This window comes from Sinohyriopsis cumingii, chromosome 13 (genome assembly GCF_028554795.1).
Source record: "Sinohyriopsis cumingii isolate HCF-2022 chromosome 13, ASM2855479v2, whole genome shotgun sequence".
Classification (NCBI taxonomy): Eukaryota; Metazoa; Mollusca; class Bivalvia; order Unionida; family Unionidae; genus Sinohyriopsis; species Sinohyriopsis cumingii.
Window position 1 is genome coordinate 47,390,127 of NC_142973.1, and position 14,218 is coordinate 47,404,344.

The following is a 14,218-nucleotide window of genomic DNA, read 5'->3' on the forward strand; positions in this document are numbered from 1 at the left end:
CATCTATTTTAATATACCTATGGTGAAAAGCTGATATACTAGAAGATTCTTTAATTTCTTTTGGAAGAGTATTCTAAATCATGGATCCCTCATCAAAACAGTTGCTGAATTATTGGAATTAAGCCGGAGGCCATGCATGTGTAAATATAATGTTATTTCAATGCATTTGTCTTAACTGCTGCTTTTTTAATTTTAAAAATAAATGGGTCATGTGACCCAAACTGTATTACATCTGCACCATGTCAATCTGGTCATAAATTTAATGCATTTATGTTGACCTGAAAACGGCTGAACAATCATGAAAGGTAGAGCTAAAAATAAAGGAATGGGGGGAGGGAGGGGTAGATAAACATACTATACTTTATAGCTCTGAACAGCCTTGGGTGGGTATTTGTACAAGATTGGCCTCCAGCCTAATTCTAATAATGTCCCACATCCATCACAGCAAGTGCCTGGATGAAGGATGCATTATATTTTCATCAATCCTTGAGCCTCTCATGTACAAGTAGCATCTTCAAAGAGGGCGGACATAAACCAAAACTTGAGGCAGGAGCATATAACTAAAGTCTTGTGGCAAAATACGACATTAAAAAAGAAAATGAGTTCAGTAAGTATCATATCATAAGAACAATGTCATTGAAGTTTATGTGTGTACCACTTGAGGACTGGTTCAAAACCACAATTTAAAAATAACAGAATGCCAGTCTGCATGTTTTTAAAATTTCCATAAGTGTACACTCTCTCCTGTATGCTGCAGAAGATGATGCAGAACAAAAAAAAAAGACAGTTGAACATGTCAGTGTTATTTCCAGACAAAAAACACTTCTTTCAGTCATCTGGCTGTTGGGCTGGTAGTGATGGCTTTGAAAGTACAAATGGAAATAAAGGCCTGTTCACTCTTGCTTATTATCCTTAAAAATCCTTTGTAATTAATGCACACTGGACACAGTTGTGGTTAATCAAGCTGCCTGGTCTCAATAACAAAACGGAACTCTTATTTTTAAGTTTGTATTGGATCTGTAAATATGAAGACAAGTTGATCCAGGCAAATATAACAATTTTCAGTTTATAGGACTAATAAAGTCAGTGCTCTAGGAAGCATTTTTGGACATTTACACTCCAGAGTGTTTTAATGTCTCCTCATGGCGTACGTTTCCCGATTGTGAGGAAACTTTAAAATACCCATGTGTCTGGGCAGCCTTACAAGAAAAGAAATCAAACACTGTAGTAGTACAGGGAACTATCTTTTACTGATCCAGTGGGGGACCACTATCAGCACTTTATCTACCTTATCTTCAATAACCTTATTTAACACCTTCGCAATAATCTTAAATGGTGGAATGATATATGGAACATGATTTGATAAGGACATTGAAAAAGCATTTGTATGACAAGCCCCTGGATCTGGTACCCAATAAACATATCTAGCTGAGCATTCAATCTCGAGTCAAAGAGATCAATATTAGGTGGTACCCATTGTATGATAAGTGGTTGCAAAATTATCATTTTGAAATACACTCTGCAGGATCAGAAAAACATGTACGCAACGATCTGCTGTCAAATAATATATCCCTGACAACGAAAGGTGGTAATATAGATATTTCTCTGTAAAAATCATTCCCACATTTGTTTTGCATTATTATCAATGACAAAGGAAGTCGTACCACCCATTTTATTAACATGGGCTTTCACAGTGGTTATGTCTGTTTTTATGTAAATATGTAAATTCCTGCTTGATGACAACCAGGACTTGAATTAAATGTAGTGTAGTTGTAAAATTTTAATATGGTATCCTGTCTCCTGATGGGACCATCTACTCCCAATAGGACTTACTCCAAGTAACACAAACAGCTCTCCATCCAACATATATATGCCAGTTTGCACCCAAAAAGCAGTGGGATCTTGTCATGTTTAGTAGCGTTATTATTGTACTACCAATTTAAATCAGCAGTACTGGTCTCAGAGAAGCAAACTGATTGATCATAATCACCATGGAGATGGAAACCTTCTATGTTATCCAGTTTTAAACTTCTGTAGTGTAAAGTAGTCAAATCATTGAAAACCTTGTATAATATAGTAGATCATTGAAAACCTTGTATAATATCATCAAACTGTGAAAAAAAATATTTTACTCAGAAAAGACTGATATTCTTTGGGTTGAAAATTTAAGATTTGCTTACATGTTCTAAAACATCATTTCAGCACTATACATAGTATCTCAGACACAGACACACACACAAAGACACAAAGAAATGCACACACACACACACTCTTGGAATGTACATGGCTCACATTTTTTCTTACCATCTGCCTTTGCATTTACTAACTATACCTTTGATAAGTAGTCACACCTCACCTTTTGACAAATTTATTATACTGGTCCCCTCAGGGAAAATGCTTAATCATATTGTTATCTTTCATATCTTTTGTGATATGTAAATTCTTAGAAACAGGAGAATAATCACATCACAGTAACTGCTTTTCAGAAAGCTATTTCATACACACACAAAAAAATATTCCAGGGGACATTGACAACAGAAATGAAACCATTCTAATTGTAACATCCATTTATAATTGCTTTTGCCAACTGATGTGTCCATTCAGTGACCATTGTATGTTATAATTGATTTCATTAGGCTTACTGTGCCGGAAGATTTGGGTCTGTGCAGTTTGTTAGGGGTAATGAGTAGAATAAACAAGATAGACCCTGATATGCAGTCACATTATCCTCTGGCAGATCAGGATCTTTGTGCTCTTCAGTTATACTGAACTTTTAAGTGAGTATATATGGTATTCTTATAGACAGTTACAGCTTAATGGTGGTATATTTAATCAAGGTAGTTGTTTCTGTTGAACGTCTTGGTTATCTTAGGTAAAGGCATTAATCTGCATAACACAGCTTCTGATTTATGTATATTTATTTCAGTATTCATTTGATCTTTTATGGAATAAGTGACTGGCTCAGGGATATTGTATTAACCTACTTTGCTTCTTAGAGTAATCTGGTATATGTATAGTAAGATACAATAGGAAATCTTAGTTATAGATTTTAATTGCAAGTTAGAGTCTACATAATCCACCTATCTGTCCATTACTGCATCTCCTAAACTGGTGGATGGAAAACCATTTGCAAGATGGTTGTCGTCTTTGACCTCCATCTCTAGGGTCCTTGGTATAGAATCATAGGTCAGATTGAGAAAGAAAAAAAATCGGAAATGATACTTGCCAAATTTAAGTATGATGTGTGTGTGTTTTTTTAATGTAGCTTTAATAATTTCTCGTTCCTGTTGTTATGATGTCTGCAGTCTGACAGTTTATTATAGTGATGCCTAGCACTGGGGCATCATATCACAAAAACGTAGCATGATGTCCCATCCAGTCACATTATCCAGACACCAGGCTGACCAGTCCTAACACTATCCTTTTACGCTGAGTGCCAAGCAAGGCAGCTGCTGGTACCATTTTTATAAGTCTTTGGTATGACTTGGCCTGGGGTTTGAACCCGTGACCTGTGGCATCATGTCCCATGCAGTCACATTATCCTGACATCAGCCTGACTAGTCCTAACACTAATATTTTAATGCTGAGTGCCTAGCGAGGTAGCTGTTAGTACCATTTTTAATAGTCATTGGTATGACTCAGCCAGGGTTATTGAACCCATGACCTTCCATATCCAGGGTGGACACTTACCACTAGGCCACCAAAGCAGTCTAAGTTTGATAATTTCATTGAACCTGTAGTACCCTTAGGTATGACACAAGATGACACATAGGTCATGAGACTGATTAGTCTTTCGAGAGGTCACAGGATACAAGATGAGTGACAGGGAGGGTGGGTGGGTTTGTAATCTCTAAGGGTACTAAGGTTGAATGAACATGTCAAATTAAACTTTGTATCATTTAATTTTCCAATTTCATTGCACCTTTCATAACCTTAGGAACACCATGAGATGTCTAGAGTGTTTTCTGTGATAGAAGCAGGGTAAAATGCCCAGTCACTGCACTGTAAATCATAAGAATTTGTTGTATAAATTAAGTTGAACATGATAAATACATGTACTGAATTTAATAATAGTCGGTTGGAGCTGATTCAAACAGTTTTCCACTGAATGTCACATCAGATGTGACAAGTTTCGGATATATTTTAAGAAGATAGTCTTTGCTTCAACCAGCTGTTTTTAAATTTGTAGCAAGAGGTATCTTGTCTGAAAAAGTAGCACTAGTAATGCCCTTATTGTACTGTGTTATGTATTGTAAAACATTATTGATGCCAGCAGCTTGTAGTCTGGATTTTATCCATTTTGAAACAGTGTCCATGTTGAAAACTGATATCCTAAAACTGTCAAACAGTGGGTGTTGCCAACTATTTGAAGCATCAAGGAAAAGGAGAACCATGCTAGTAGCAGATACGGATGCATTGATAGCACTGTATCCTTATAAAATATTAGGAATTGTCTCTGTGCAGCATACAATATCAGAAAATGACTGCAACAAGTTTGTATTTCATAGTCATGATAACTGAAACGCTTCCAATTGGAGCTTTTTACTGTGGATACTGGTTAAATGTTAAAGGATAATAAATATAAATATGTTTGTAATACTTCTCATTTATTTGTGATAGATACAACCCTTTTGTTAAACAAGATAATTTTAAAAATTATTTAATATCATGAATAATGAAAACACACAGTATCATTAAAGTTTTATTAAGATTACTCGGGAATTTCCATAAATTTCTTACTGATGGAAACTACAGATGTACCGGTACTTGGTTTGAAAAAGTACCATTGTATGTACCACTGGAAAAAAACAGCGGTAAAGAAATACATCCGTAATAATGTGCACCTCTAGTGGAAACTGGAGATACTTGGAATGTTTCTTTTAGATGTTTGTTAGGGACATTTTTTTCATGGGAAAAGTAAATTATATATTTACAAGAATTATCTGCTGGTGTCTTCAATAAAAAAAACTCTTGAAAACACTGGTGACCTTGAGTGAGCAGAACACTATCAGATGAAAAATGAAAATTTGTTTGACATTCTCTTTCTTTTAACTTCTCAGGTTTAGTTTATAAAGATATGTAATAGTTTGTTGAAATTGAAAATTACTTTACATTAAAACAGTGCCTATTTTACTAAAAAAGTATTGTAAACATGAATACCATTCAGAAACCATGGACTACAATGTAGGTACGAAACAACAGTTTTTCTTGTTTCAAACAATGTCTCTTACTATCTGTTTATCTTAGGGGTCACCTATTAGAAATGTTTTAAATCTGAAGTCTTCATTCCAAACAGTTTTTATGAATTTGGCCCATTTTAGTATGAAATTTTCATAAGGTATGCATGTTCTTGAAATAGTCTTGAGTGTAAATACTGTAGCAAGGATTGTACTGCATGTATGATGATGACAGGTCCAAGTAACTGTTCCAGCTTGTCCCTGGGGCAAGTGCTTGAAGAATCTGTAAAGAGCCATGTATATTATGTTTTTAATTTTCTTCTTTCAGTTACATGTATGATCCATATAGCAGGGGGAGAGAGGATGTAAGGTAAGATACCAGTCTGTCTCATATACTAGTCATCTTTACTTTGTCTCATATACTAGTCACTTTTACTTCGTCTCCCTTACTAGTCAGTTTTGCTTTGCTTAACAGCATTTGAAAAAATCATAAAATTGTCATCTCCATCACATTCTAGGGAGGAGCACGTCATGTTACCCAATTGTCAATCTGTCCCGTACATCACCAATTTTGTTTCCACTCATTGACTTTTTAGGATGGAAAGCAAAATTGTTTTACAGCTTAAAAGGAAAAATCAATGATAGACATTATCAGCCTGGTATAGTTGGAACTCCTTGGACCATAAACTTTGTTACTTGCTTCAGTGACCTTGAGTTTTCCTTTTCCTTTTAGAGTGCACATCATATTGATGCTCATTAAGGAGCAATATCGTGGTCACAGTTTGCAGACAAAATGGGCTAAATTCAATGGAATAAAAATGCTATTTTATTTATTGCATATATTTTTATTATGAACATCTTTTATTCCCTTTAATAGTACCAGTTCTGTTTAATATGGAATTATGTATGTCACATTTTTCCAAATTTATAGCCTAGACCTTGGCATGCTTCACAGCCCAGGACGTCGATCTGTTGTCCATGGGTCAGTTTACACAGACCCTCCTTCGGCAAGGTGAGAGGCAGTTTTCTGTGGTTGTTGTTGAATAATAGAGGTGATGGGTGCAGGTAGAATTTGAGATTCCCCTTCCCTTTGAAAACAGTGGTGCATTGAGTCTCCATCTTTCAAGTTCACTTTCTATCTTTTGCCTTTTAGAGGGTGTGTTTGCATTAGATACAATGATGCACAGAATTTTCAATAGGCACATAAGAACACTTTTATGTTTCGGACAGCTTCTTCAGGGCGGCAGCTATCTATCTTTTCAGGGGAACAGCCAGGTAGAAATTGGTTATTTTTAATATCAGTCATACCATATGTTTCTATTGCATAGCTACTACATGTACTTTTCTGGGTCAAAAATTATAAAAAATTTTCTATATCAGATGTATATTCTTCATAGAGGTTTTATCGCATTTGTAAATATGTGCACATTGTATTCACTTTGCCTTTTCTTATTTTTACCATCAAGGGTGTTTGTGATTAGATGCAGAAGAAATATGAATGTACTCTCTATTTCCTTTTTGTTTTGTTCTTGGCAGAGTAGGTATTTTATTAATTTTCCTTATCCCAGCATTATAGTCTTCAGATTTGCTGATTTACATTATTATTTATTATAAATTATTATAATTCACATTCAAATACTGTGAATTTAGTTATTTTTTATACTCCGTAAAGCAGGTTGCTCACTGCTTTTTTCCATTATTATTCTTGCTCAGTTTTTAACACCTGTTTTACTTTCATGTATAGTTTCTGATGGCTGACCTCGAGTGTTACAAGTTGTATCAGCAATTGTGCCTACTGTTTATTTGCATATTTTAATAGTTAAAAGTTTATGTTTAAGTCTAGTTGGGATTGTTTCCATTTTTAAAAGGAATAAATTAATAAATGGTCTGACAAGATCTGGGTCCTTTTAGAACATTGGTTTACTTATCTTTCCTCAAATAGGAAGTACCTCCGGTTTTGCTTGGATGGGTAGGTCTTCAATTACGAGCTCTGTCATTTGACCTAGCCTCCATGCCCAGAATTTATACCAGGGTCATGGGAGTAGTTGCTGACACTTAATATAACTAGGTATCCCAGTCCTCCAATACTTTGAAGATTGGTTGATCTACAATGTCCATCTAGAGTCCCTCAGGTTGTTGGGCCATAGTGTCCAGGCTGGGCTTCATGTCAAGCCTAGAGAAAATAGAACTCTTGTGATCTTAAGATTTTGCCTATGTAAGGATGAATTTCCTTATGAACAGAGGATTATTCTGTGTCCCTAGAGACAGAGTAGACAAATTCCCGTCACTGTTAGAGGTGCCAAGAGTAAAGACCATGCTGTCAGCAAATCGTTTTCACTCTTTGTTGGGGACATGCAATTTCACAGTGGACCTGGTTCCCCTAGTTAGACTGCATTTGCAGCCTCTCGAGTTTCTCCTTTTGGCAGTGTGGAAACTGCACAGAGACTCCTTGAATGCTTAGATTTCTCAGAGTTGGGATTTCCACCATCATCTGATTTGATTGACTAGTCCCCATTTCGTAGCCTGAGTCCCCATACATACTCCAGACCCCACTTCCTGTTTGCAGATGTCAGATTCAGGGTGGGATACTTATCTAGAGCCAGATAGACTGATTCTTCAGGGTTGTGGGTCCCAGGAAGAATCTACCTTCCATATCAACAGTTTGGAAATGAGGGCAGTGTTCTTAGCTCTCCATGTGCCCACCAACATGTCAGTGGTGGCAGGCACACTGGCTCCTTCTCACTCTGTGGAGGTTTGGAACCCTCTTCACCAGGCTACGTCAAAATGATTTACCATCAGAATTTTTCACATTCCTGGCAAAAAGAATAGTTTGGCAGACTGTCTGTCAACGAAAAGGAAAACAGTTCACATAGAATGGTCACTTCTGTTCTAAGCAGATTTCCTGTTCTGACTTTGATGGACTCCTCTGGTGGACGTGAAGCTAAACAGCAATATCCCTTTTTATGTTTCTCCAGTCCCAGACAGACGGGTCTGGGGGGTATGCAGATGCTTTCAGTCTGATCTGTGATCATCCATTTGTTTATGCCTTTGCACCTTTCAGGATGATCCCACCAGAGCTACACAGAGTCAGGCACTCTACTGCTTAGCTCATTTTGATTGCTCTGCTGTGGCTTCAACTATCATGGTTCAACAATCATCTTGATCTGCTGGTAAACTTTATTGTCAACATCATGTAACTATATGACCTCTGATGTCATTGACATGTTGGTTGCAAAATTTGTGTAGTCACTTGACTGGGGATGCAAATGGCCAGATCCAGGTCAGTTTTCAGCAACGACGTACTTTCATCTCGTCTGTCAGCGGATTGAAGACATGAGGAATGCTATGCTTAAGATTTTTGAGAAAATAAATCATTCTTATTGATTTCATGCAGGTCATTAAAGTTTGCTGGGCCGGTTAGTAAGCAGTTACCCCATGCCAACGCCCAAGTGGTATTGGTGAATTCCAACTTTTCAATAGGGAATTGACTCTAACCCTACACCCCAACATAAATATCCAAATATCAAAAATGGGGTGACAAAGGGTCAGAGGCAACTTGGACTACTGGTAGACCATCCCAAAACCCTTCTACAGGAGGGACCTCCTATCACAGGACAGGGACTCTCTATTTCACAACAGCCCATAGACTCTCCACTTTCACATATGGCTAATATCAAATGATTTGGTCGACAAAAGTTTTCATTCAGAGTTGCCAAGTTTATCATTCAGTCCAGTAGATGATCATCACCTAAGGGTTATGAAGCCAAATGGAGAATCTTTTGTGAGTGATGTTGTAGAAAACATGTAAATCATAGCTGTCCCTTTGTGAGTGGGGTGGGTTGGTTTGTTTTTTATTTTCGAAGAAAAATAATGCTGTATATTAAGGACTATCTGAAGCAGCCCTTTCCAACACTCCAATATTTTTAAAGGCCCTGCCATCAGGACAGATTCCCACATGGCAGACATTGTCAGCTGTCTCGAGCTGCAAAGGCCAGTGTCTGTCTGTCTCTAATGCCTAAATAGAATCTTTCTTATGTCTTGTGATTCCTAATAAAACCCCAATGAGGCAAAGTTTCCTTCCAGAATCTTGGCCTCATAATTGTCCTTCTCTCTCCTTGCCATCTGCAAAACAGTGTGAGAAGAAGAAAAAATGGGTCCAAAAAATTAGGTTTTTCCTTCTATATTTTGTAGTGCAACTAGAACATCCAGATTATTTGTTATCATTGTAGAGCTATATCTGTCTGCTTTTTTGTAATACCACCCATTTTGGTGTATCTTAAATGTCCTTGATGCTGCAGAGCTCGAAAGTAGGATACAACCTCATCATGCCTACAGGCGGAATTGGGGCTGAATGAGTTAAAGGCTCAACTGGAACTTCAGCTTCCACCTTTTCTAGGCAGATTGCATTAACTATCATGAGAGCTTACCAGTTCCTTACTTGTAGGTACCTGTCTTTCATAAAACTAAAGCCCATGAGGTTCAAGCCATTCTCATGGGCCTATCTCATTCATCTTTTAAATGACGTGATGAAAGTTGCATATTGGCACTCTGAAATAACTTTATCCTCCTTTTGTATTTGCTTGTTAGCCTGCCATCTTCTTGCTGGTCCCTTTTGTCACTCAGAAAGTGGCCAAGGCAGAGTCCATTAAGTATTAGCCTCCTTCCCTTCAATAAAGGTATGTATTCCCTGCATTTCTTTTTTATGCACCAGTTGAGGGACCATAGAAATAGGTATGGTATTAACTGATATTAAAATGTAGTTTCTTGTGGTTGGGGTGAAAAACTAATTTTGATGATGTAATACTTACCTGTTTGTTTTTTCCTAAATATGAAACAGCTCACACAAGTGACTGATTAAGAGTGAACACTAGGCAGGCAAACTTTAACACACCTTGCAATAGCTGTTGTTTGTTACAGACACATAATGTATCTAAAACCTTTTGAGCAGGCAGAACTGAAATAGCATTTTGTGTCAGAATACCTTACCTTGGGGTGTAAAGTTTCCCCAACTGTAACTTGACACTGATGTTGCATTCATTCTACATACCTATACATGGTATGTCAAAAATACTCCAGACTTGAGCTTTCACCAGCCAAAACACCTGCTTGGAAAGTTGTACCCTAAATTATGTTTGCCTAATCAAATGCAATGAGTTTTATTAAGAATCAGCATCAAAAGAGGTAAGTAATTATTTTGGTCATTAATACCTTAGTAATATTTTGCTTTAACCCATGATGTGTGCTGTGTTGTAAACCAGGTGAAGAATTAGGCAGGTGCTTGTTGAAGTTCACACTTGATGGACTTTAGGAAAGTGGAATGTTTCTTGGATCTGTGCATTTCAGGCATAATGGTCCATAGGAAGGAGGAATGTAGGATCTATCCATTCATTCATATTTTTCTCTGCTGGTTTGAATAGATTGTGTATGGTGACAAGTGGTATGAGGACTGTTTTGTTACTTTGTTACGAGTTTTTGATAGGCAAGTAGAGGGAACAGGCAACTTTTAGCAATGCATAAACCAACCAGTCTGTTGCAAAATTTTGCTTTTCATAACAGATCTGGGCCTACTTAAGGCATTTGTGTTTCATTCCACGATCATTTCAGGGTCATAAAGTTGAGTGAGTCTTATCATTGAAGTAAATTGAGTGGACTGAAGTGTAAATTAACAAGCCAGTTAAGGATCAGAACTTACAAATAAAGATTTAGGTTGTTTAAAAGTGAAAAGTGGTGGGTGGGTGGTCCGGTGGGTTCATAGATGGTTATGAATTTACAGTTGAAACCTTGTTTTCCAGATTTACATAACTAGTATAAGAAACAGGTTTAGGTAATCCAAAATTGGAAGGACCTGAAATACTGTAGCAGTCACTGCCATTGGTTTAAACAAGCCATTAACACATCATGATGACCTTAGGTGCATTAAGCAGAATTTGTATGTTTTTTATGCATGTAAGCGAGAAAAGGGGTGGGTGGGCTGAATTGTAGAACATTTTTGCACTAGCACAAAGGGACATGTAATTTTTAGTCTTACAGCCTCACATACTTTGCACCTGTCCATCAGGTTTCATTTTTCGTGTAAGACAGTTTCCCAGATAATATGTTGGGGTATTCATCTCCATTAACACAGCTCTAGTTTTTATTTATTTTGGATCTAAGGTCAACTGGGCAGTGGCCTGTAACCATTTACTATACATATAGCTCATGGTACAGAAGTATAATGTTTTGCTATTTGGTATTTAAAAAAGTAATACCTTTCAGGAGTTTTATGTTTCTACAAACCTTATTTATTGTTAAGCCACTTTTCTTTTTTTTTTTTAAAAGTCCATTTGACATGCATTGTATAACCATAATTTCTTGTAACCTGCATGTTTGGTGAGTATTTCACAAATTGGGGCGATGTTGATATATATTTGTGCTAGATGTGCCTCTTGTGGATTTCCTGTTTCTATCTTACTAACTTAATAGTCCATGCTAAACAATGCTTTAATGGCTCTTGTATTTCATAAATTGCATGCTTCATTTTCCTACAGTCTTGCGCATTCTTATGTATATGTATGGAAGTCATAATGTCTTCATGGGCAGCATGCTGAACTCCTCATCAGTTGGTTACCAGATTTCATTTCTGCCCATACTAGCCTGGGTCAGCAGCTGCAATATGTCGCCTGACATTTAACTGTCATTATCTCTGCAGTAGTCTTTCGTGTGCTGATATGTTATTAGACACCAATCAGCCAATTAACATATAGTTGCAGATACATATTTGCCTTCTCTTTCAGTTCATTTGTTTTCATTCCATGCTACACTGATTTGTTTTTCAGCTCCATTTTCTTCCCTGGACTCTGGGCACTGCATAACAAATTTTGTTCTTAATTTGCAGTATTCTGTTCCTATTTTTTATTTTTAAGTCACTTTTCAAGAGTTACAGGCATTGTTCCCCTTATTTCTCTCAGGTCTGAAAGAGAAGCAGCCTTAAAAATTTCATATTCTTCCAGAACATTTACTGGTCCTTCTGATTGTTATTCTATAAAAGTTGCAGGATTTTAAGCAGTGACCAGCTACTTCAATTTCGATGGATCCCACTGGAAAATTTCCTGTTTGTGTTTGGTGTGCTATACAACAGATGAATGTTTCTCCATAATTTTGTTTTGTTGCCTTTTGTTTTCTTATGCTTGATTTATTTTCTTTGTACCTTTAATTTCCTGCCAAGCTGAGACCAGTATTATAATTGTTATGTTTAATATCAGATAACTAGATTGTAACAGTTGACTGCTGTGAAAAGGGCTTTGAAATTGAGATTGTACTGTATGTCCTTGCTTTTAAATTGAATTGGACTGCAAACAACAATTCTTATTTGCTGTAGCATAATGCGCTTGCAGATCAGGGTCCATTCTGTTTTGTTCTACTGATTGCTCCTAACAATTTGCACAGAGCAGATCTTCCGGAGCTTTATGTGATAGCAGGTCTGGGTCTCTGCAGTTTGTAGTTGGGCTCCTGTTATAAGTGAGAATTTACAGCATATTCTTGCATGCTAGTCAGATTTTATTGAAAACTTTAATCCAGATATACTAGCGCATAATGTACTAGCAGATCTGGGTCTGTAAATTTTATTACATTAATCACTTTATCAAACAACATTACCGCTCCGGTGGCCTAGTGGTTAGAGCGTTCGACTCGGATGCGGGAGGTCGTGGGTTCGATCCCCGGCTGAGTCATACCAGAGACTTAAAAAATGGTACTAACAGCTGCCTCGCTTGGCATTCAGCATTAAGAGGTTAGTGTTAGCACTGGTCGGCCTGGTGTCAGGATAATGTGACTGGGTGGGACATCAAGTTACATGTCTGCGGCATGATGCCCCAGTGCTAGACATCACTATAAACTGCCACATTGCAAACATCGTAGTGATATGACTGAAAAATTGTTAAAGCTACGTTAAAAATCAAAATCACATCACATCACATCAAACAACATTAATCCAGATCTGCCAGCACATTATGCAGTAGCAGATCAAGACCTGACTTGTGTATCAGAATATGCACAGTATATCAGATACCAGTGAATGATTATAACTTTTTAATTGTTCTGTGTTACAGATTTGTTTTATTACATACACATTTATTGTCTGCTTGAGACTGACCTTTGTATATGTTGAACCTTGTCTTCAGTTATCACTGCACTGATTTCTTATGGAGAAACTTCCTTAATCTGGGATGAATATCATTGTTGCTGGATATGATATCTACCATACATACTTGAGTGACTTGAAATGTTTCAGATATATTGCTATATGTAAGTGAGAAATGAACCTTTAGGATCACAATACAGAAAGGAAAGTCCCTGTGTGGTAAAGACAGCCCAAGCATTCAAGCATTTAGGAATTGATGGCATCAATAGATATAAATCTGAACAAGTGTAACTGCTTGATTAATTCAGAAAGTATGTCATCATTGTTTTCACCAGACTTTGATACATATCTGTCCTGAACATTTAAATTAAAATCTAGATATTGAGAGGCAGCTAGAGGCTTCCAAGCCTAAACCTGTCTATTAAAGATGATCTTCAGCTATGAAAGGAATTAATTTTGACAATTGAGATAAGAATTTGATGTGTACTATGAACAGGCGAATACGAGTTTGAAACATTTCATTTAAACTGGTTATTTCTGAAATGTGACCTGCAATTTCAGACATGCACACATTTGATCGTACCATAATTAATTTGAACACGTTACGTATGTTTCATTAATTTGGTGTGCTTTACCGTTGTCTGTGATTCAGGAGAGAGTTTTGATGCATAATTGCATTTTGTCTTCTTTGTATGTTTTAAATCGGTTGCTTACATGGGTTTGAATTAAGACTCAGCCTTGATTATGACCTTAGAGGCCTCTAGAAACAAAGTTGTTTACAGTTTACAGTAATTTTCTATTAAGATGATTGAATTCCCCCCCCCCAACGTTATTGCAACATAGGTAACATAGGGATGTATATAAACTTGAAATTAACAAGATTATTAATTCCTTCTTTAATTTTAGTTTGTATAAGCATTTA

General features: G+C 36.8%; 1 protein-coding gene across 5 annotated transcripts in view; it reads left to right on the forward strand.

The window, feature by feature from the left end:
- The window catches only part of LOC149785447 (epidermal growth factor receptor kinase substrate 8-like protein 2), a 171,577-nt gene that overhangs the window by 23,258 nt on the left and 134,101 nt on the right, over positions 1 to 14,218 (forward strand). For 3 of the 5 annotated variants that reach the window (XM_089979276.1, XM_089979275.1, XM_089979277.1), the window contains exons 3-4: positions 5,506 to 5,547; positions 6,109 to 6,189. In XM_089979276.1, the coding sequence (XP_089835402.1) occupies positions 5,506 to 5,547; positions 6,109 to 6,189 (123 nt within the window). The remainder of the gene's footprint in view (positions 1 to 5,505; positions 5,548 to 6,108; positions 6,190 to 14,218) is intronic. The other 2 variants (XM_089979279.1, XM_089979278.1) reach the window with 1 other exon arrangement.